This window comes from Lampetra fluviatilis, chromosome 6 (genome assembly GCF_964198595.1).
Source record: "Lampetra fluviatilis chromosome 6, kcLamFluv1.1, whole genome shotgun sequence".
Classification (NCBI taxonomy): domain Eukaryota; kingdom Metazoa; phylum Chordata; class Hyperoartia; order Petromyzontiformes; family Petromyzontidae; genus Lampetra; species Lampetra fluviatilis.
The window spans coordinates 4,493,466-4,515,775 of record NC_136280.1 but is presented as its reverse complement, the minus strand read 5'-3'; the positions used below and the strand labels follow the sequence as shown (position 1 = coordinate 4,515,775).

The 22,310-nt window shown below is 44.3% G+C and overlaps 1 protein-coding gene across 2 annotated transcripts in view; it reads right to left on the bottom strand.

The window, feature by feature from the left end:
• Window positions 1-22,310, bottom strand: part of LOC144933072 (uncharacterized) — a 113,147-nt gene that overhangs the window by 41,593 nt on the left and 49,244 nt on the right. Inside the window, exons 5-7 of one of the 2 annotated variants that reach the window (XM_078857571.1) lie at window positions 20,192-20,253; window positions 15,682-15,820; window positions 14,497-14,550 (exon numbers count right to left, since the gene is read on the bottom strand). In XM_078857571.1, coding sequence (XP_078713697.1) covers window positions 14,497-14,550; window positions 15,682-15,820; window positions 20,192-20,253 — 255 coding nt within the window. The remainder of the gene's footprint in view (window positions 1-14,496; window positions 14,551-15,681; window positions 15,821-20,191; window positions 20,254-22,310) is intronic. The other variant, XM_078857572.1, reaches the window with a different exon arrangement.

The following is a 22,310-nucleotide window of genomic DNA, read 5'->3' as shown; positions in this document are numbered from 1 at the left end:
ATAAATTATGTATGTATATACCGTACTTAGAAATGTTATTGAAGGATGTAAATAAATAATATTTAAAGCATAGTATACCCGTTCACAATGTCAACCGTAATGCTTTGCATTATACACCGTGTAACTCTTATAGTAAGTAACAATTTATTTAACGATTTTGTAGGAACAAACTTTTAAAAAAATTGCTACGTAACTTAATCTATTGTGTCCTAAAATGTTTTGATAGGGTGTATATGTAACGAATGAATACTTACGTAATTTTGAAATGCTCAATCTGATCATTTTATTCTAACGTTTATTTTCACTTATTTCAAAAGTTCACAATTCTACGTCAAAAACCGAGGCTGCATGCATACGTGTTTCTTTCTATTAAATAACAGCTTTCGTCATTACATTGAACACATTCTTATTTAATTTGGGTCTCAACTTTGCCGGGCTTTGTTGTTCGTAACTATCAAAAGTCACGTGAGATGAAGCTCACAGCAGTCACGACAGCACCCCACGATGACCAGCGCAACGCTGATAGACAAGAGCAGATGCGATCTTGTGCGCTTGCACGCTTAATGCTCAGAATCGCATTTCATCGATAGTGCCCCTTGTGCTCACCATCGCAATGTTGAAACGTTCCAGCATGTGGTTTAAATCGTCCTAATAACCAATTAATTGTTCACCACTAAATCTGAAAACAAACTCCAAAATAAAAATACAAGGCGCGCACACAAAATGCAACATGCGCATTTCGCTCTTTAATCCAACATGATTGGACACTAATTCTAGATTTGAAGCTTTCGTGACTGCAAGGATTCATATTCTTAGGTTTTTTCGGTAAAGTCACGTAGGTAAAAAATTAAAATTAATAAAAGTAAAATATTTTTTATTTTTGTTTTACTTTTATTAATTTTAATTTTAATTTTTTACCTACGTGACTTTACCGAAAAAACCTAAGAATATGATTGGACACACCCAGCCCAAAACAAACATGCCCCGTTCGCCTCCATCTCCCCACCCCCGCCTCCCTCCCAGTGGCTGACTCCCAGTATTTCCCAAAACCATCGCCGCGACAGCCGGGATCGAAAAATGTAAAAACTTCCAGGAAGGAATCCAAGCTGGAGAGGATGTTGGCTGCGCCGTGTGTGTGTGTGTTGGCTTCGTCCAAGACTCCCCTTCGGCTCGGCACTCGCATCGACAACATTGCAGCACAAGTCGGCAACATGAGCCCCAGCCGCCAACTTATTCCTGAAGAAATGTGCTGACTAAATCTCCGTGGCTGCCAAGCAAAGGCTACTTTCCTCCCCCCCACCCCCCCCCCCCTCTTTTTAGCAAATCGAGAAAACATTCGAAATCGCACATGGCCACGTCTCTCGGTGTTGAGATGCCGGCCAAAGATTTTCACTTTGTGATGACTGCTAAATGGCTGCAGTTATGGCCCATGAAATGTCACCCATGTAGCAAATTGCTTTCGATTTCAAAATTAAAGTGATTACTCATTTTTATTATTTGCAGATGAAATGTTTTAGAAAGCCATTTTATACGTTTTACCCATAGTGTTGGTTTAGGCCAAAGCCATTCGTTTATTCTTTACCTTATAATGTAACGAGCAAAATCATTTAATTTAGCGTTATCAGTCTGTCCCAACAAGTCATACTAAACTAAATTAAAACAATGTTTTATTTTACCAGGCAAGGCCCACGAATCTATATAGCTCTTTTTAAATCGTTTATATTAAGTTCACTTGCTTGCTTGCTTAGGACCGTGCAAATCTTTCAGTCGTTTTTTAACCCACTTCCCGTGATCCAATCGAGCTGACATTTTGCACAGACTCGTTGTGCGTGACAATGCATTTTCGTGAAAAAAAATCCAAAATTTTACACTGTTTAGGGAATTTTTTTAAAATATTTAATTACCAATTGTTTAATGCTGCCAGACAATTATCTGACCCATAGGTGGCAGCCATCTCAAGCCAGAGGACGAGAGGACTCTAGCCGCCCCGATGCCACGCATATAAAGGATTTATAGTGAAAAACTTTGTTTTTACGGGTGTACTTGTTCAGAAGTGACCTGGCCACAAATGATAGCTCAACGAAGTGGCTTATCACGTGGAAATGTATAGCAGCCAAATACTCTAAACGCATATTGATTTGAAATGTGGTGTGAAAAACCGTAGGAACTGGAAAAAAATCCACGCGACCACGGGGAGAGAGAGACAATGCAAACTCAAAAAATACAGATGGAACCCACGACCTGCTGTACACCAGGCGAGGTAGTTAACATCTCGCCACATTCAGAACAATTCCCACCTTTGTCTAATTTTAACAATGACTGCTGAACAGATGGGGGGCTCTTGTCCTAATGCTACCGTGAAGATGTATTCATCTTTGATTTAAAGCTTTCGTGACTACAGGGATTCATCTTCTTGGTTCTTTCGGTAAAGTCACCCAGAAAGGAAGTCATAAAATAATAAAAATAAAACATAATAAAATATTTTAAAACATAATAAAATATTTTATTATGTTTTATTTTATTATGTTTTATTTTTATTATTTTATTACTTCCCTTCTACGTGACTTTACCGAAAGAACCAAGATGTATTCATCGTCGCGTATGTCCGAGGTCCTGTTTAAGTTAACTTTGCTCGAAATCAGTGGTTCTTAACCTGGGGGTGGCCAGATTTTCTTAGAAGATAAATCACCGAAACACAAATTAAGCATGGGCACGTACGCACAATTACTTTGTTTTATCAAACCTATGTATTTATTAACATTATACAATGTTTAACCATTGAGAACCAAAAGGGGGGGGGGCAATGCTTTAGTCGAGGTTATGAACCACTGCTCTGAATGGTCTTTGGCCAAATTGCACTCCAACGACAGGAAGGTAACAACGGAGCCATCTTTCACCGCTTCCTATAGAAAGAACTCACATTCTTCGGGGGGAATTACAGGTTTGAAATGTCAAGGGATGCATGGAACAGGCGACGTCTCTACAGTTCGTGGCTACTGAAATGATGGAGGTTGGCCTCCACTGGCGGCCTGTTAAAGTGACCGGGGTGAATGGATCTTGGCAACGGGATGTTTTAAGTGTCCCGTATTCTCCGGAACAGCACAAAGCGTGGAAACGGCTGGGCCATCTGAAGGCAATATTTTAGTCTCCCTTACTCTTTCACCCACCTATTTGTACAGCGTCTTGAGACGTGGCCTCGTTCGGACACTTTATAAATCCAAGCTGTTTTGCATTTAACGCGATGCGCCCCGTTGGCCAGAAGGGCTAACGCATGCTTCGTTTTCTTCTTCTTCTGCTTGCACGCGTTTGTCCCACTCATGTGGGGTTTGCTGTCCTTGCCAAAGCGTGCATTTTGAGCTATTATGGGAATTTTAGTTCTGTCAGCTCTCATGATATGCATGAATTTGCTCCAAATATTTCCAGATACACATCTGCTTGGGTAAAGTGCAGAATTTACTCAATGTTATCAGCAGCTCATGGCCAATCACACTCTGCTTTTAGATTAAATGTCTCTTTGATAAAGCCTCATTATTGATTTAACATACTTTCATTTGCGATATAGTTTACTCTGCCGGCATTCGTGTTTTGTACCAGATTGTGGAATGGTTACATCTCTAATGAGGTGAAGCGTTGGCACAGTGGTTCACACCACCACTGCACTATGAACCCGGCCACCCGAGTTCGATTCTCAGCCACGGTGAACATTGATGCCCAGCGGATATCTGAATCATTCGCTACCCTCGCCACACACCAGCAAGTTGAAGCGTGGTCAAGGAACCCTCATGCCCGACATGGCATGGGGAGAATGATAGAACATGATTTATTTTTGACTGTGCTGTATTTATTAGTTTACATGAACTTTTCATTCCCCAAAGTGTGTCAAAAAAAAAGTATGATTCTTGAATTGCGTGGTGCTCCTGACTTTGGGAATCTCTAATTTCGTGCAGTTCTATTGATGGGCTGTGTGTTGTTGTCTTGCTGTGGTCTGGGGCTCTTGTTGTTGTTTTACTGCCTTGCAAACGCTTGAAAATATAAAAAAAGAATCGGCGGGAATTTATTTTCCTTATTTTTGTAGTGACTTGCTCACCTATCCTATACTTTGCACTCCTATCGCTTTTTGTAATGTTGTAACATTCTGACCTGCCCCTACTGGACATCTGGGTACAAAAAAAGCTTCATAGCTCGTCGCATTCCTCCAGTCTAAAAAAACCATTCTAATAATCACGAATGTCCGTTGAAGAAATGATTTCCCCATTTTAATTGAGGCCCTAACATTGAACCGATGACTCGCCAGCTCAATAGGGCCATTAGAGTGCAGCGAGTTTAAATAGGGGAGGTCTGGTCATATTTAGATTTGAAAAACATGTTATAGCTTGTTATTCTTTGGTTTACAACATGCTCCTAAGGAATACTGTACCTACAAAAAAAACTGGACAATTTTACAAGACGTTGAAACAATAATAAAAAGAGGCTACAGAAAATCGTTTTGTAGGGATTTTGCAACACTCCAGATGATTATAATAACTGGCTTTTTAAAGGTGCCCCAATTATACCACGTTGACAGGAGGGTCAGTTTTTACCAAATTACAAACTGTGTTCCCTTTTCAAACAGAAGGTCTCTTATTCACCCAAGGCTCAACAGTTATTTTGTATTTACAAAAAACACGAGTATTTTTAGATGTACTTTCATGATGAAGAGATCGTCGCAGCTAATGCCGCTGGTACTACCGCAACACGCCATCGCTTCCTTCCTTCTGTTAGATCCCAAAGCTGTTTCAAAGTGGACAACAGCCTCCGAAGATGCGACGTAACAGCATCCTCCAATGTGGATTGATGTCTTCCGTTGGTCGCGTGCTTCTGAGAGCCCACCCTCGTTTAAAGTAATTGTGAGCACTGTCAGTTATTTCGCTAACATTAAGCATAAACGGTGAGGGTAAAGGGACAACGCTGCTGTTACTTGCTATTGCCACCGCTGGCGGAAGGGCCTCCACTTGATGGAGCCGAACAGCCTCTTTACGGGGAGTATTTTCCTTACTCTGGCACTGGCTAGAAATAGTGGGAGTACCCACACTTTACCGCACCACACGTGACCTTCCAATTGACTAAATGTGGTGTACCGATACATACACTAAAAATAAACTCTACATTTTAGCAGGTAAGGCCCACTGAGCGATATAGCTCTTTTTCAGAAGTGACCTGGCCACGAATGATAGCTCAACGAAGTGGCTTATCATGTGGACATCTATAGCAGCCAAATACTCTTGAACGCACGTTTCTAAATGTGGAGGGAGAAACCGGAGGACCCGGAGAAAAATCCACAAGACCACGGGGAGAGCATGTAAACTCCAAATATACAGGCGTCAGGGTCGAACCCACGACTTCCTGTATACCAGGCGAGGTAGTTAACATCTCGGCCACCATGGCGAGGTGTTAATTGGGTGGACAGAGGCGGGGAGATTGAATACACTTTAAAACATTGTTTCAACTTGCTGTGCCAAGAGATCGAACCGGCGACGTCCAGATCGCAAGTCGAATGTGCTAACCGTTACACCGTGGCAGCATCTGATATTAAGCATACAATGCGAATATTATAAAGCGAATACCATGTGTGCGCACACACACACACAAAGTATGTACAATCAGGCAAAAGGCACATACCGCACCCATCCGCCAAGTCCACTGTTACAATACCGCCTCGGGTTCCGCAACAACAACAACGACAACAAAATGTAAGTGACCCAAAAAAAAACGTTTCGAGAACAGCGCAGAGAAAACAAACAGTCTTTGGGCTGCGAGTGGTGCGGTCATATGGAGGCAATTTGGGGAGTTGAAAATGCTTTGACTGCAGCGCGTTGCCCCTGTGCGTGAGTCAACACGCGGCTCCAGCCGTCACCGAGGCCTCTCGACTCGTGCCTTTCGGTCGCAGACACCTACACGAGGACATCCGGCTCTCGTTCCCCGCTCTGTTTCCTTTCTGCCGTCTGTGCGGTGGTGGACACGTCGACGGCGGTTTGGGAAGCGAGGATTCGATGGAGGGGGAAGGGTGGTGAGGGGCGTGAGTGCCGTGTCCGTACCCTGCCCGTTTGCGAGGTTATCCGAAAACAAATGGAAGCAATCGGGCCGACCGCGTTGCGTGGCTTGCACGACGACAGCAAGGAGCAGAACGTTTCAACTTGTCGCGTGTGTCTCTAAGTGCAAGTGGTCATCTTCTTGGTTCTTTCGGTAAATTCACGTAGAAGGGAAATAATAAAATAATAAAACATTATTAAATAATTCTCATTCGCGTGAGAATTATTTATTATGTTTTATTTTTATTATTTTATTATGATTTATTTTTATTATTTCCCTTCTACGTGACTTTACCGAAAGAACCAAGAAGATGAATCCCTGCAGTCACGAAAGCTTTAAATAAAAATTTAAGTGCAAGTGGTTGTCAAGATCTTGATTTGAAGCTTTCGTGACTGCAGGAATCCGCACTCTTTGGTTCTTTCGGTTGAGTCACGTGGGTAGAAAATTAATGGATCACGACGTTTCGATCGCAACACAAACAATCGTCATCAGGTGAAACACAACACAGCAGGAGAACTGCTGACGTCAGCAAGAGAACAGCAGGAGAACTGCTGACGTCATCAGTTCTCTTGTTTGTTTCACCTGATGACGGTTGCTTGTGTTGCGATCGAAACGTCGTGATCTATTAATTTTCTATCTACGTGACTTTACCGAAAGAACCAAAGAGTATGGTTGTCAAGATGTTCGATATAAATGAGGGACATCACTGGGAGTGAGCGGCGGGGGGGGGTGTGAAACAGCGCTGCCAGTTTCGTGGCAATTGCGAATTGCGGTAACATTTACCAATTTGCCGCCAAAAGGAGGCTGCAGTAAGTAAATGTTACCTGCAAATTGCAGAATCTATAGGGGTAAGGGGGTGGATGGGTGCTCTAGTGTTGTGAGCGTGATTGCATGAGTGGGGAGCAGTCGCGTAGCAGTTAGAGCGCTGCGCTGCGAACCCGGCGACCCGAGTTCGATTCCCGCTCACGGGCCAACACCCGGTGACGATTATCTGAACCGGTCCTGGGCCTCCCCTAGGTCGACTCAGCCTCGAATGAGTACCCGGCGCGGCGTGTAAAAGGTGGCCGGGCCTGTTGCTGCCCGCCCACCCCCTCGCGTGCCGTGCCGGCCTTCATAGGAGCTATTCGCGAACAGCGCTTGCCCCGACAGTCTGTTCAAGCGAGGGGGGTGTCATTCTCCTTGCATCTACGGGGGGCAATAGTGTCATGGTCAGCAACACCGCGCCACGAAACTGCCAATCCGTTGTTCAATTCCTGCTCACTGCTAACGACATCCGTGGCGAATATCTGAACAACCGATTTTTTGTTTTAGGCCTTCCCTCTGGTCCTAGGTCGACTCGGCCTTCAGCGAGTGGCCTGGTCGCGGGGCCATAAACAATCAGCGCCGGGGGACAACCATAGAGGCCGGGTGTGGTGCCGGCCACACAGCGGGCCCCTCGTGTGCCGTGCCGGCGGCCCCCCCATAGGTGCTCGGCTGTAACGGCGCTTGCCCCAACAGCTTATTGTCGGCTACACGTGGCTCTTTGTGATTGCATCTGCTTTCACTTGTATGTGTGTGTGTCTGTGTGTCTGCACAACGGGGTGGGGTGAGGGGTGGGCGGGCGGGCGGGCGGATGGCCATGGACGGTTAAGGTCATAAGCGTGCTTCGCGAGACGTCCGCACATCGGACGTGTGAGAATGAGACGGTGGGGGAGGGCGGTCGCCTTTTGCTCGGTGTCGATCGCGTACATCTGACAGCCCCCGGGTGGTTACCGGCACCGTTGACTTGCCGTTTGCCGGGAGGAATGTTTGGTTCGGTTCCACGATTCGCGAGCGCTGGTGAGAAGGACGACTGACGAAATCGTTCACTGCTCCACTCGTCGGACATTTGTGTTTATTTCCCAGTTGCTGAGATAACATGTGGGGGAGGTGAGGGGGGTTAGTAAGGGGGAAGTTAAATGGGAAGAAAAAAATGGGCCCTTTTCTTTTTTGCTGTGGCAGTTCGCGAAGACGCGTTTGTCCCCCGACCCCTTTTTGCGGTTGTTATGCCGGGTGCAATCAGGCACAGTCTTGTATCAACAAACGGCAGGAAGAGAATTTCCTTTCATTAGAAGTCACCAAGCTGCTATTGGTGGGGAATAAATGGAATCTTATTTGAAATGACCCAAGTCGGCCACAAAAGCTGATTTATTTATTTCTCCTAGCCTTTCACATAACCTCTCAAGAACCAGGGTTCCATATTTACTGATGCCCCCCCCCCCCAACTAAACCCCAAATGCTCGTATCTCCGAGACCTATCAATGCTGCCCCTGGACAACCATGCGGTCATGCGCACATCGTGACCCTTTCTTTCGCCACAGTTATTTATTCTTTGAAATAAAGTCGGCGGTATGCAGAAAATGCATCATAGTGTTTACGATTGTTATTTAGTTTCGGACGGTATTTATGGTTTGTGAACTATTACTGTCAGTTTCTTTTTTTATCCAGGCATGGTATAGTGTGCACAAGTGAAATTGAGGGTTGGTGAATCGTGCACACATTTACAAAACACCCAAACCTGATGGACTGAAAGGTCGCCAGGAGGTGGCAGTACAGCAAGTAGATTGACTCGACTTCTGGGCAGATTTGAAATGTTAATCCCCTCATACGGATGGTTTTCTCTGGGTACTCGGATTTCCTCCTATATGTCAAACGTGCACTACGTCACATTGTTCTCACGTTCCAACGCAGGGCCATTCTGGAAATTGTCGTAAGCCTAAGTGAGGCTTTCCTGGATAAGAAAATAGTGAAGCTGTATTGTTATAAAGAGATGAACTTCTACCTGGTAAGGCCCACTGAGCTATATAGCTCAACGTAGAGGCTTATCGTGTGGAAATGTATCGCTAGCTAAATACTCTCAACGCATTTTGATACTAATTGTGGAGGGAAAACCCGAAGGAACTGAAAGAAAATCCACGCGACCACAGGGAGAACATGCAAACTCCAAATATACAGGCGTCAGGGTCAGGATTGAACTCACGACCTGCTGTACACCAGGCGAGGTAGTTAACATTTCGCCACAATGGCGAGATGTTAATCGGGTGGCCAGAGGCGGGGAGATTTAAGAAACGTTAAAACATTGTTGCAACTTGCTGTGCCACCACCAAGGTGCCCGCCCTACAGTGCCAATAATTGCTTCAGGAATAAGAGGTTAATTACATATCGGTTTTTTCCAAATATTATTTTATTTCACATCCACAAGCTCTTGCATATACCCAGCGAGGCCACAGCTCAGGACTCAGGCTCCAAGTCCACAATTAAGGGCCTGAAAGGCAGGAAAGTCATGGGGCATCTCAAACCATATGTTCATTTTTGTTTAAACTTGCCTAAATGCTTTTTTGCCAAGTTGATTTTTTGCAACTTCCAATTGTTTATATGTTTCTCGACTTTAATAAAGTTGTTCAAACAAACAGTAAATTGTAGCCCTATTAAACCCCCATTAATGAGATAATTGCATAAAACTTTAAACGGACACAATGAAGGTCATTCATACTTGCTTGGTACACTTGTGGGACACAATAACTTTTCCCAGCTTCCTCGGAATCGTTTTAAGTTGTCACTTCTGATGTCCAGATAACTTCTCATTTTCAACATGAAATGGCCGTCAACTGTTGGAAAATATTTTTGTTTCATAATACTATTCTCGTTGCATGTGTGGGGAGCGGGGGGGGGTTGCGAGCAGTGGTGCAGTGGTTAGCACACTGGTGACCTAAGTTCAAAACTAACATCAGTGGCAAGTGAAATCTGAACTGGTGTTTGGGCGACCCTTCACCAACCACCGCTGACCTGCGTGGTGAAGTATGGTAAAACAAAACCCCCCATGACCGACATGGTATGAGGAAGCCCTCTCTAGCAGTGGATTGATACAGGGCGGAAAATATTTTGTGTTATTATTTTCAACACTTAGGGTAGCCAAGTGGTTTTGATAATCTAGTAATGTTAGTTTGCGTGGAAACATTTTTGCCTCCCTTGAACATAGCAAGAGCATTCCCAAGCATCCAATTCGCCGATGTTAAATCCCCCGTGCAATAACTTAGAATAATTGCTCCATTCCATTGTATGACTGTCATAGACCACAATGACAAATTTGAAAAATAACCATATTAAATAATTTATCTATCCAATAATGGTCTGTGACTTGTATGATTACTCTGCAAATGGGCACGTAAATGGGGAATTGCGTACCACGACAGCGCATGTGCACGTACAGCCCTTTTGCCATTCCACTGCTGAATGAGAGACTCCCCATGCTGCGAGGAGCGTGGTGGTGGTGGTTGTTGAAACGCACTTTACTCCCTGGTCGGTGTGGGGTTGGTGAACGTGGGGAGAAGCATAGATGTGGGAATGTCGAAGTACGGTCCAACACATTTCTGCGTGCGCTAACTTCAGCATGCCCGCCACGTAGCCACTCAGCCACGCAGCAGCCTATAACAACCTGTTATGCACGGTGGTCACCCAATCCGTCTGAGCCCTATCCAGGCCCCACGCTGCTTAGCTTCCGAGATCTAAAACGATGCCGGGCGCATTCCGGGTGATTCGGTCGGAGGATAAGACTCAAAGCGAAAGCAATGAAATTTGACTTTCAAATAATAAACAGCCAACTTGAACACTTTCCGTGAAAAAAATAAAAGTGCACGCCTGTATTTTTTAACTATCATGTGTGACTAAAAATGAACAGCTCTCCTTGAGCGCACGCTGCCAAGTGAGTGTTAAATTACACACGCTGATATCCATCTAAAATTGGCTTTAATGGCAATATTTTAAAATGAGACTGCAACAAAGGCAATGTTGAACGTGGCAGGCAGCCATCGCTTTGAAAACTGGTAGCAGCCGTCGGGACAGCTGCTTTCAGTGCGGGGTGTCAACTCCCTCTGCCAGCATGCACAGGCCGGACACTGCCTTAACCTACGTAAATACACAGCTACACGCACGCCCACACAAGACACACACACACACCCAACACGGACAAAGATGCCCCCTGTAGCCACATTAGACCGTTGGGGGGCTAAGTTGCTGTTAGCGAGCACGGGCATGGGCACGGGCCAAGCCTTTGTCTAGCCGGTGCTGATGTTTTACACGACCGCGCCAGGTATTCGTTTAATGCTGACTCGAACCGAGGAGGAGGGGGGGGAAGCCCATGACCGGTTAGGGGCCATCCATTTAGTACGTAGGGGCCATCCATTTAGTACGTACGCAAGAAGGGGGCAGGGGGGGGTTAACCCAAATGCGTACGCTTGCGTATGGGGGGTCTACTGACAATGTACGTGCGTATAGGAAACGTGGGGGGGGGGGGAGCCTCGATAATAATTTGTCTACATTGGCCTTCAAGTGAGTTAGATAGTCCGGCGGTGGACTATCTGTTTGCTTAAACACGTTAATATTATTAATCCTTGATCGGCCGTTCTATATGATTCGGGGGTGGGGGGGGGTGTAAAAAGTATGCGTGCGTACAGGGATGGGGGGAGGGGTCAAGTTTCGACTGATTTTTTTGCGTTCGTACTAAATGGATGGCCCCTTAAGATATTCGCCACTGATGTTGGCCGTGGCCTGGGATTGAACTCGGGTGGCCGGGTTTGTAGCGCAGTGCGCTAACCACTTGCCCCTGCTCTCTACCCCTAACGCGCACGTGATCTTCGTGCCCGTTGTTATTCCAGCATTAGCCATGCCGAAACTCCGCTTCGAAATGTTCGGCCCAACATTTAGTCAACCTCGCTCAGCACAAGTGCAAAGTCGCTAGAATTGTCCCAGTGACTCAATTGAGAACACACATTTCGGAAAGCTCAGAGGCCCGCGAGAAGGTTACGACGCTGAAGAATGTCTCGGGCATGTGGCACCAGTCAGAACGTCGCACCAAGTTTGTTTCTTAAAAAAAAAATCAAAAACGCTTGTGACCACCCTCCTTATTCAATGCACAAATATGCAATTCGAGTACGACGTTTTTGCCGGTAATTACAACCAGCCTCATCAGCTGACGGCCAGGGTTGTGGAGGAATCCTCCCTGTTTCGGTCTTGAATGCGATGTCGTCACTCGTGAACCAATTAGGTCCGATGACCAGGGGCAGGGCTGGGGGTTAATGCATTCACGTAAATTACACTCGATATCTACGACTGGTTAGGTTATTCACACTTTTAATCGGCGAAACGTCGTACTCGAATTGTTAACGTTGTGGGTTTTACTCTCCAACACACCGGTGTGCTGAAGTAGTAACGATTTTGCATTTTTGTTTACGTGGCAAACCTTACTAATTGGCTGTGTGGTTGCGGGTTTAACAACACGTTTATATTTCGATTTAAAGCTTTCGTGACAGCAGGGATTCATCTTCTTGGTTCTTTCGGTAAAGTCACGTAGAAGGGAAGTAATAAAATAATAAAAATAAAACATAATTACAAATAAAATAATAAAAATAAAACATAATTATTTTTATTATGTTTTATTTTTATTCTTTTATTACTTCCCTTCTACGTGACTTTACCGAGAGAACCAAGAAGATGAACACGTTTATATTTACGAGATCTAACCCCAAAAAAATTAATCTCTATTATGGAAAATAAAACTTTTCAGAAACTTCTTCTCCCAACAAAACCCTCTACAGAAGTAAAAAAAAAATATCTGTGCAACTGCAATCGGCTTTCGTCAACCAACTCGCGACGCAATGAAAAAGTTTGGTCTCCGGCGCGTGTCCTCCAACTAGTACCATCGCTGTAGAAGATAAGGCCTCGTCCTTTGAAAGCAGGATAATGAAACGTATTTTTATAGGAAAAAGTGTGGCTTGAAACGTATTTTCAGAGTAAACTGCAAGCTATTGACCACATGAACCCGTGCTGAATCTCATTGCCTGCCCATCTGTTTTCACTGAAGTACTGAATCAAATCTCCACCTACATTTCCAACTGTTTCAAAAATGCTGCCTGAAATGTCTGTACTGGATGAATTTGGATTTTTTTGGAAGGGCCATTTATCACACTTCCAACACGAGATTGTGGCGCAGCATGTGAAGTGTGCATCCATAAGTTACAATACAGTGTTTGGATACACCGAGCAAGCATGCATGCGCTCAGTTGGTATAAGAACAAAGCTAGGAAGTGCTTCTATGAGCTACCGAGCTCCAGGAATGCACTCAACATCATGCACCACTTTGCTTGCATGACTATAAAATATCTTGTTGTGTGTAAGTCACAGTAGGGAGAATAACGATGTTTCTTTAGTCTTCATAATAAGCACTGTTATCCGGACACCCAGCCATATGCTAAAGTACAATCGTGCACACAATGGTATAATAATTATTATAATAATGCAGGCATTGTACATCAACCCAGACTGCCCCACCAGCAATAAAGTTTAAATTATACCTCTTGCATGGTTCTTTTTTTCTTCTGCATACCACTCTTCGAAGACATGATCATTAAACAAATGCAGCGCTGCTCTTTCAATGTACTGAACAGTCATGTATGATGAGCCAAAGGAAAGTCATTACTGCGCACATTTTTTTTTACTGTTTGACACCTTATCGGCTACGAATTGGATGACCTGTTTTATGGAAAAAATCAAATGTGAAAGCTCTTGTTCAAGAGCTGGGAGGGGTCAAACACCTGTTCATGCAGGTTTGTGTTATAACCTATTCATGGAAAACTGTATGTCAATCAAACCTGATCCATTCATAAGCTGTCTTTAAAACATAAATAAGTCCTACTTTTCTCAGTGGCCCACGGGGGAAAGTACAATCCTCCAACTATAACATAGGCAGTCAATAATCTCTGCCCACTCTCTCTCTGCTGAAGGAAGGGCATCATTGTTCTGCGCGTCAGATTGCTGGATATGTTTCTGTTACAAGGCAGCGCTAACTGACGAATATGCCCAGTGATTCAATTTTTTTTCCGTGTGCTTGTCCACTGTATTGCCTAACCATTGCCACAAAAGTTGTGCGATGCGTTTTCTGGTCGTGCGACCGCGTCGTTGGGCATGATGTCCGACGTTTCGCTCCACATGTTCAGTTACTTCATTATATAAAGCTGCTGCTGCTGTTTCATGTAGGCCAGCAAATAATGTTAATTAGCTTTGTCACTTGTGCACACGAGCGCAATATTTCTCATTACCTCCGCCCTCCCGTCACTTATTCGTGCAAGCTCAGCACTTGTGCATATCTGGTGACCAACCAGTTAAATCGCACCCGCCCTCCCCCCCGCGCGTGTGTGTGTTTGTGTTAACACGAGCTGACACCACGTGCACAATCACATGACGCGTTTACAAAGAGTGCACGTGCACACGAGCACAGGTGAGAACATGCGTGTGCTATGGGCCCCACTCGACTGCACTTTGAACAGAGAGGAGAAGCCACGCAACATGTGGTGTGGGAATGGCCCAGCGTCGTGTCGGTGACAATGCACATCAAAAAACAAGGGGGCGTCTGACCTGCAAATTGCGGGTCAACCGGAGTCGGTTTAACTCCAGCCTCACTCACGCTTCCTTTCAGTTTTCATTAAGACACGAAAGCAGACAACAATAATAATAGTAGTAATGTGTGTCGCACACAACGTGCACAGATTCCGTCGTTATCCGACGGCAAGCTCCACTCACCTTCGGCCTTGTAGCTGTACAATTTACGAGTCACCGGTAATGAGCTTTACTTTGCTTTTATATCGGCATTAGCGTCACACTGCACAGAAAGTGAATTCGCTGATGGCGGGGATTGTATGTGTTCTTAGCACGAGACTTAAAGCAATGTGGTACTTTAGGCTGAGCCAGCCTCTATGGGTAAAACCAATCAACCTCCGCGGTGCAATATTTGGGGGTCTAATTTTAAATGGTATTTTTGTTCGAGCTATAAGCATCAACTTGTATGTATGTTGCACTTCTTCTGCACCGTACGTAGCCAACCGTGCTAATCGGAGGTGCGGAGGAAGGACAACAAACTGTAACTGGCAAATTTCACCTTTCCAGCACTGATCAAAACTTGATTAACATTTACATCAGTCACTCGCTCGATCGCGTACTTTTTTTTTACGAGCAGTTCCACAAATCAGTTCACGGTCAAAATTCCCAAATCATCTTAATAATACCCACGGCATGTTATCTTGAAGGTGCTCGCATATAGTCTCGGGAAGAGTGGCTTATTTCTTGAACAGGTTAACGGTGTTTGACACTCGCACAAAAACAAAAATCCAGTTCACATCAGCATGTCCGATACGTTGGCATCTTACGAGCGTTTCTCCCGCTTATCAAGAAGAGTGGACACGAATCGGAGCTAATACAGTCTTCACCTTATTCTTAGGTTTTTTCGGTAAAGTCACGTAGGTAAAAAAATACAATAAAATAAAACACGACGTTTCGGAGGCAACACAAGCTTCAGTCTTCAGGTGGAACCATCACAGCACGATAGCTGTATCACGATCGCTGTATCACTTGATACAGCTATCGTGCTGTGACGGTTCCACCTGAAGACGGAAGCTTGTGTTGCCTCCAAAACGTCGTGATTTTAATTTCATTTTACTTTTATTAATTTTATTTTTTTACCCACGTGACTTTACCGAAAAAACCTAAGAATATGAATCCTTGCAGTCACGAAAGCTTCAAATCTAGAGCAGTCTTCGCCCTCACCTCTCGGACCAACGGGGCCTGGTGGGCCGGCTGGACCTTGTGCCCCACCCGGTGGGATCTTGTTGGCCTCCCGTCCGGCCAGCGGGATATCGTTCCGTGTGACCGCGTCCCGGGGCCCTACTGCCTCCAGGAGAACCACCTGCAAGAACAACAAATTCCAACCACAATAAGGTTGATGCCACACGCTTGTGCTTTGCTTATCACTGCAACGTGGTTTTAATGGAACGAGTCAGAAAGAATGACGTGGATTTGGTGTTGGGAGACAATGCTGTTGTGCGTCATCGATTCATCACCACCAACGGTGATCTACACAATGCTTGATAGAGGCCTCGATGAGACGCCGCCATCTTTGCTTGCCACAAATCAACCACAATGCCTTAAACATCGCGCGACCTCCGGTCATCCTTGCCAGCAGCTGTTGGCTAGCCATTGAACAAAGATGGCCACTGCATCGTGCGCTTTCAGATGCGCTTCCTTCCGATATTGGGAAACCGCTGGAGCTGTGCACTTTTAGATTTAGACTGAAAACGAATTTCTTTAGAACTTTTTTATATTTAGTTTCTTGTCTTCCCCTGCACCTCAAATGAGCACGGTTGGCTACATACGGTGTGAAAGAAGTTCAACATACGGGCATACATACATACATTTCCCTCAGTCATGTTATGTAACAATCCACCCAGAACCTAAACACGAGCTGAATTTAGCACTCCATCTCCACAGAGAATGCATGATACTCCCTCCATTGGCTACCACTATGTCATTTGTGTCGGCTATCATCCCTCATAATGACATCTTCTGCCCAAAGCCACTTAGGGTGAGATTTTATCTGGGCTTAGGTAAAAACCTATTGAACAATACATTTTCAATTTCGATAGGGGCCTCGTTGCACGAATGTAGAAACCTGGTTATGAAAGTAAAAAAAAAACTTAAAACTGGCTTTTCTTAAAAGTTTATATGATTCCTTAAACTTGTAAAGTATAAGTTCAAAAAATCCGTGTTCCATTTTCTGTCTCTCAGTGTAATTCCAAACATGCACCTCCCCATTCCGTGTCTTATCACGGACATTAATTACCGTGCCTATCACAGAAATGAGTAATGTAAGAGGCACGAGTAATTCATGTCTATTGCAGGAATTAATTACTTCTGTGTGTATGTGGTATGGCTAACGGAAGTCGCTACGATCTGAATAAAAAAAAACGATTTCACATGCATTTGTCAAGCCGCAACTGCCTTTTGTGAAATGTTACCACATTGCAAACGGCGGAGGGAACTGATACCTCCCTAAATTGCAGCGGCTTGAACGAAAGGGGACGGCGATAAATAATGAGCCTTCAGGGCTGTGTTGAGATGCGTGGGATGCAAGACGTGAAATGCACTTACCTCCCACCCCCTACTGAGATGCTGCCAAAACCAAATCGTGTGCAAGGATGATAGGTTTTCAATGTGCGTCTTGGAAGATATTCAAAGGTGTTTTTGACGCAGGATTTAATTCTCAATTTCAGGGAAGATATCTTTCGTACACCCGGGGTCACGTGATGATCCACCAAATTCACATTTCGGTGGAGCTGTGGTGCAGTGGTACGCACGCTGCGCTACGAAGCCAGGAAGCTCCGTTAGATTCCCGGCCGCGGCTAACATCAGTGGTGAGTGATTTCTGAACTGGTCATGGACACCCCCCCCCGCCCCACTTAAACTTGCACGACCAGCAGGGTGAAGTATGGTCCCACAAACCCCCATGACTGACACTGCATGGGAAGACTTGTCATCTTGCAGTGGATTGACAAAGGGCTTTCATTTTCCATAACAAATATTATCAACACCATTGGAACCTCATTTGTCAGTAAAAAATATGATAATTGTTTTTTTACCCTTCTATCTGGCAACAAAACTGACACCTTTTTTTTTTTACAAGGAGTCATGTTTGCATAGACCACAATACCTGCAGTCATAATGCAAACAAAAAACATAACTCTGATAAGGACAGTGCATACATTATCAGAGTTGTGTTTTTGTTTGCATTATGACTGCAGGTATTGTGCTCTATGCAAACATGACTCCTTGTAAAAAATACATTATCAGAGTTATGTTTTTTGTTTGCATTATGACTGCAGGTATTGTGCTCTATGCAAACATGACTCCTTGTAAAAAAAGGTGTCAGTTTTGTTGCCAAATAGAAGGGTAAAAAAACAATTATCAAATATTATCAATATAAACGCTTGGCATAAAAATTCCTGGTGTACCGATTAGCATTCTGGCCTTGCAATCTGGAGGTTGCCAGTTCGATTTGATCTCCTGGCACGGGCAGTTAAAACAACGGAGCGAGTTATTTAAATCCACCCGTCCGCCGCGCCCCCGCCTCTTGTGCTCCCAGGGGCACGAATCGGTTTGCCGCAGTCAGTTGATCGGCGAGTGCACCCACGGTGGGGTGAAAGTCTGGGTTCCTGCCAGCTCTACCAAAGATCAGCATTAACATTAAAAGAGGTAGGACAAACACACCCTACCGGAGTCTCGAGAGGGCCCTCCAGTGGCTCCCTCTAGCGGAGACCCCTCGCTCCTGCCACGAGTTTGTCTGAGCCCGACGTTGCAGGGCTGCACCCTTTGCCGGAAGGCCCTGAGAAACTGGCCTGTCTCCCCTCACAGAATGAGGGCACTCTGCTCTGTTCGAGCAGCCAGTGTGCAAAAGGGTACCTCTCGGCCTCACGCTTTGTTGCCCATTGACTAATCAAGATGTGACCGGTGGCATGTAAGGATGGAAGGGTGGTGGGATTTTTTTCTTCTGCACCCCTCCGAGGGATAAATTCGTGAATGAATAATAAGGCCGCTTTGTAGCTCTCCTGTGAGGAATAGAAGGTTAATTGGATGGATGTGCCCTGCTGAGAGGATTAATGAACCGATTACCATTAGCATATGAGAGCGGCCAAGTAGACAACTCTGTTTCACACAAAAGGCATTCGGACCTGCTCTGGACGTGAATGGCACAGGCTCTCAGTTCACGGCAATGATATACATTTATTGAATATAAAGAAACGAATGGACACCCGGTTATAGGGGTCCAGTGTTTTCTGAGAAAATCCATTCATTGTAAATGTCAATACATCCATTCGTTTTCAACAAACAAGTGTGTTAATGCTGGGGCATCTACTTTACAATAAATCTTACAGGGTCTGCATCGGTGTAATCCATGCGGCGATCGCGTGTCATAAGATGGGAGCAACACGAAGTTGTGAACACCCTGGACTATTATATGAAGGCCTCGCCCTTCCCAACTCTGCAGTCTTTCATCACCAGCCACGATGATGGGCCTCCACTCAGGGTCTTCATCGTTTACAGTTCTGTGATGCAACAATTGTAACCTGCTATCACCCTTAACATCTCATTGGATCCCTTCAGTCTAAACACAGATTTCGATTCTGGATCTACCTAGCACCTGCAAAAGCAAGCCGACGTCATCGCTCCATCTCAATGGAGGACGTCGTCTGGGACGCGTTCCATTCCTTGGCTACCACTCCGATTCTTGGGTTTTTTCGGTAAAGTCACGTAGGTAAAAAAATTAAAATTAATAAAAGTAAAATAAAATAAAAATCACGACGTTTCGGAGGCAACACAAGCTTCCGTCTTCAGGTGGAACAGTCACTGTGACGGTTCCACCTGAAGACCGTCACAGTGACGGTTCCACCTGAAGACGGAAGCTTGTGTTGCCTCCGAAACGTCGTGATTTTTTTTTACTTTTATTAATTTTAATTTTTTTACCTACGTGACTTTACCGAAAAAACCCAAGAATATGAATCCTTGCAGTCACGAAAGCTTCAAATCTAGAATTGCCACTCCAATTCTTGAGAACACGTCCATAATCCCTTCGAGCGATGTGTCCTGCCGAAGCCCACTTACTTTAACCCTATCCGTTTTGAATCGTGTCTTTAACCTGCATGTGCTCTCCAATCCACGAGTTCCTCTTTCTATGCAAACGAAACGTTTCCTTGCCACTGCACGCTCGTCAGCCCCTTTTAAAACTTGCGAACATTTTCTCTCGGGCTGCTCACACCATCACAAGCATCGTTGATCGGATGTCATCAATCACTACCAGTGATGGGCTGGTCATCCTCGTAAAATAGCTGTCTGTTTCAATGGGCCTCACCTTTCTGAGTCGAATATTTCCTGCCCGATTCTGTTCCTTTTACTAATTACCGTAGCGTGCTGCATCAAGCCTTACTTTGTTGTACGTCACATGGCTCTGTCGAAATTAGTGTGGGGGTGTGATTTTTGTTTTTAAAGGTGTTTTTTTAAAATATTTATTCCAATGGAGTGTGAGTAGCATGGCCAATTAAACATAGGTCACCCGCACAAATGGACAACTATCACATAGTAACCAGAATTTATTCACACACACACAGTGACACGGGAGTTGCTTAGCTGCACACTAGCTCATAAATGTATCTGTAACGAGGCACTGTAGCCAAGTCACTAAACACCACACTCAGGCCACCACATTGAGCAGTAAATGAAAACGTACTTTGGCTTCCAGTGATTCCAGTCTCGATGCCATGTCGGTTATTCTTGTGCAGTTTAAGCACCCTGCAAAAGAGGACAACTGGATTACTGCAAAGTAGCAATGCACCGAGACGAGCGATAACAAAACCCAGTGCACGTTCATGTTTTCCCATCGTAAGTGGCAAATATCCCTTGAGTGGGAATTCTAAATAGTTTGTTAAACGCGAGTTATGTGCTAAACGAGCAGATTTACGGTCCCGTGGCATTGGAACATTTTTAACAAAAATATATACGCCAGAATCCAAACCCCCTCTTTCTGCAGATTCTAAAGCTGTCAGATGTGTTTAATGATAACAATCTACACCGTCTCATAATTTAAAAGCTGAGCTTTGACTTGGCGCAACTCCAGCTGGATAGGAGTTTGATTAACTCTTGCCCGAACACAAATGTACATGACCGCGGCAGTGACAAGAAAAGCAAGTTAATTCGTACAACACGGCATTCTGGGATAACCGTTGGCATAACGTGGTATTTTATACAAAACTAAATAAAAAAACCGCGATGTAAGTTATTGTCGTATTTTATTCCCCCTAAAAATAAAATAATCTCCTGAAATTTTTTTTTACATTCCTCCCTGCCATAAATATTGTAAAGGGTGTATTTTGGATAAGGTCACACAGCAAGAAGATTGTTCGCCGTACGGCTGCCACATCCACGAACAGGAACGGACGTGCTTTAATCGCCCAACGACGAGTTTGCACGTTCCTCGTGACAGATTCATTCGGACACAAGATAATTAGGGCGCGAGATTAATAGCCTCGCGGAGCGTTTGAATAGTAATCGTTTTCTCGATGTAGAAATCCTCCCACCGAAACTCACCAAAGAATTGAAGGAAAAAAACGTGGTTTATTGTTGCAGTGGTCTGACATATTATGTTTCGCTGATTACCAAATGAGTGGTCACACAGAGGACACTGATTTTCTCCATGGTGATGACGTCTACATTTTCCTAAAAAGTTACATTTAAATATAAAAAAAATGTTTTACCCAGTTTGAACATTTATTTGTGACGGTGACGGAGCCAATCATTGATTTTTTTGTTTAGTGCCCAAATAATCGTTTAAGTGCTCCTATTCAAGGCACCGATGTTGCGAATTGTAATTATCGTTCGATGTGGTACTCCTTTAATCGGTGAAACAAGTTTAATATCAGACAATACTTCTTACTTTACATGTAACATTTTACAAATATGGTCATCCTAATGGGACTTATCATCGTTATGAGTCATTGTCTATTCACCCCTGGATGAATGCCTCCACCAAGCCCGTCACTGATCTTCGCAGTCATTCAATTCCGCGAGCCATCTCACTCCTACGCCAGGTTCTATCAAACAACTTTAGTTAAAAAAATCCCTTCGTTTTTTTTATCTAAATTAATGTACATTAAAGGAAATGTTCACGAAGTTGATTTATACAACCTGGTCCTGCACTTTATTGGACGTTTACTTTGGTAAAAATCTATTTCGCATTTTTATTTTATTTTAAATGTCATCCTTAATGTTGCAAGTGTTTGTTCGCATAAATTTCGTCTTACCGTTTTATTTTCAGGTCTAAATTGTGCGAGTGTGCACTTTTGCGTTTCATTCACGTGTTGCAGTGACATGATCCCCATCGGTTCATTTACATGCGTGCAGTTTTCCAGATGAAAAAAAAACTAGTCCACATGAGCTACACATTCCAACGAAAAACTAGATGACGAGATTTGGTCAAATCTTTGCCGTTTCAGCAATCTTAAGTACACCGAGAACGTTGGTTTAAGGTTGCCATTAAGTCATGGGAAAAGACAACACTGATGAGTGAGGCTATTGTGTAAGGTATTTAGGGCTAAAACCAATTCAGGTCCCTGGTGCTCTATTTGCAAAGGTGTTGAGCTGGCTGGTGAAGGAGGCTGTGCCCAGGAGGCTGAGTTAACTGTGAACAATGGTTCGTTAAAGTAATTTAAAACATCAAGGTTTATGGAGGAGTCTGGAGGAAAGAGGGTTGTTTGATAGGAACAGAGCGTAGGATGTGCTCGTTTAAATATTCACCGAATGATTTGGCATGCGTGGAGATTGTTGCCTTTTTCACTTCATGTGGGTAAAAC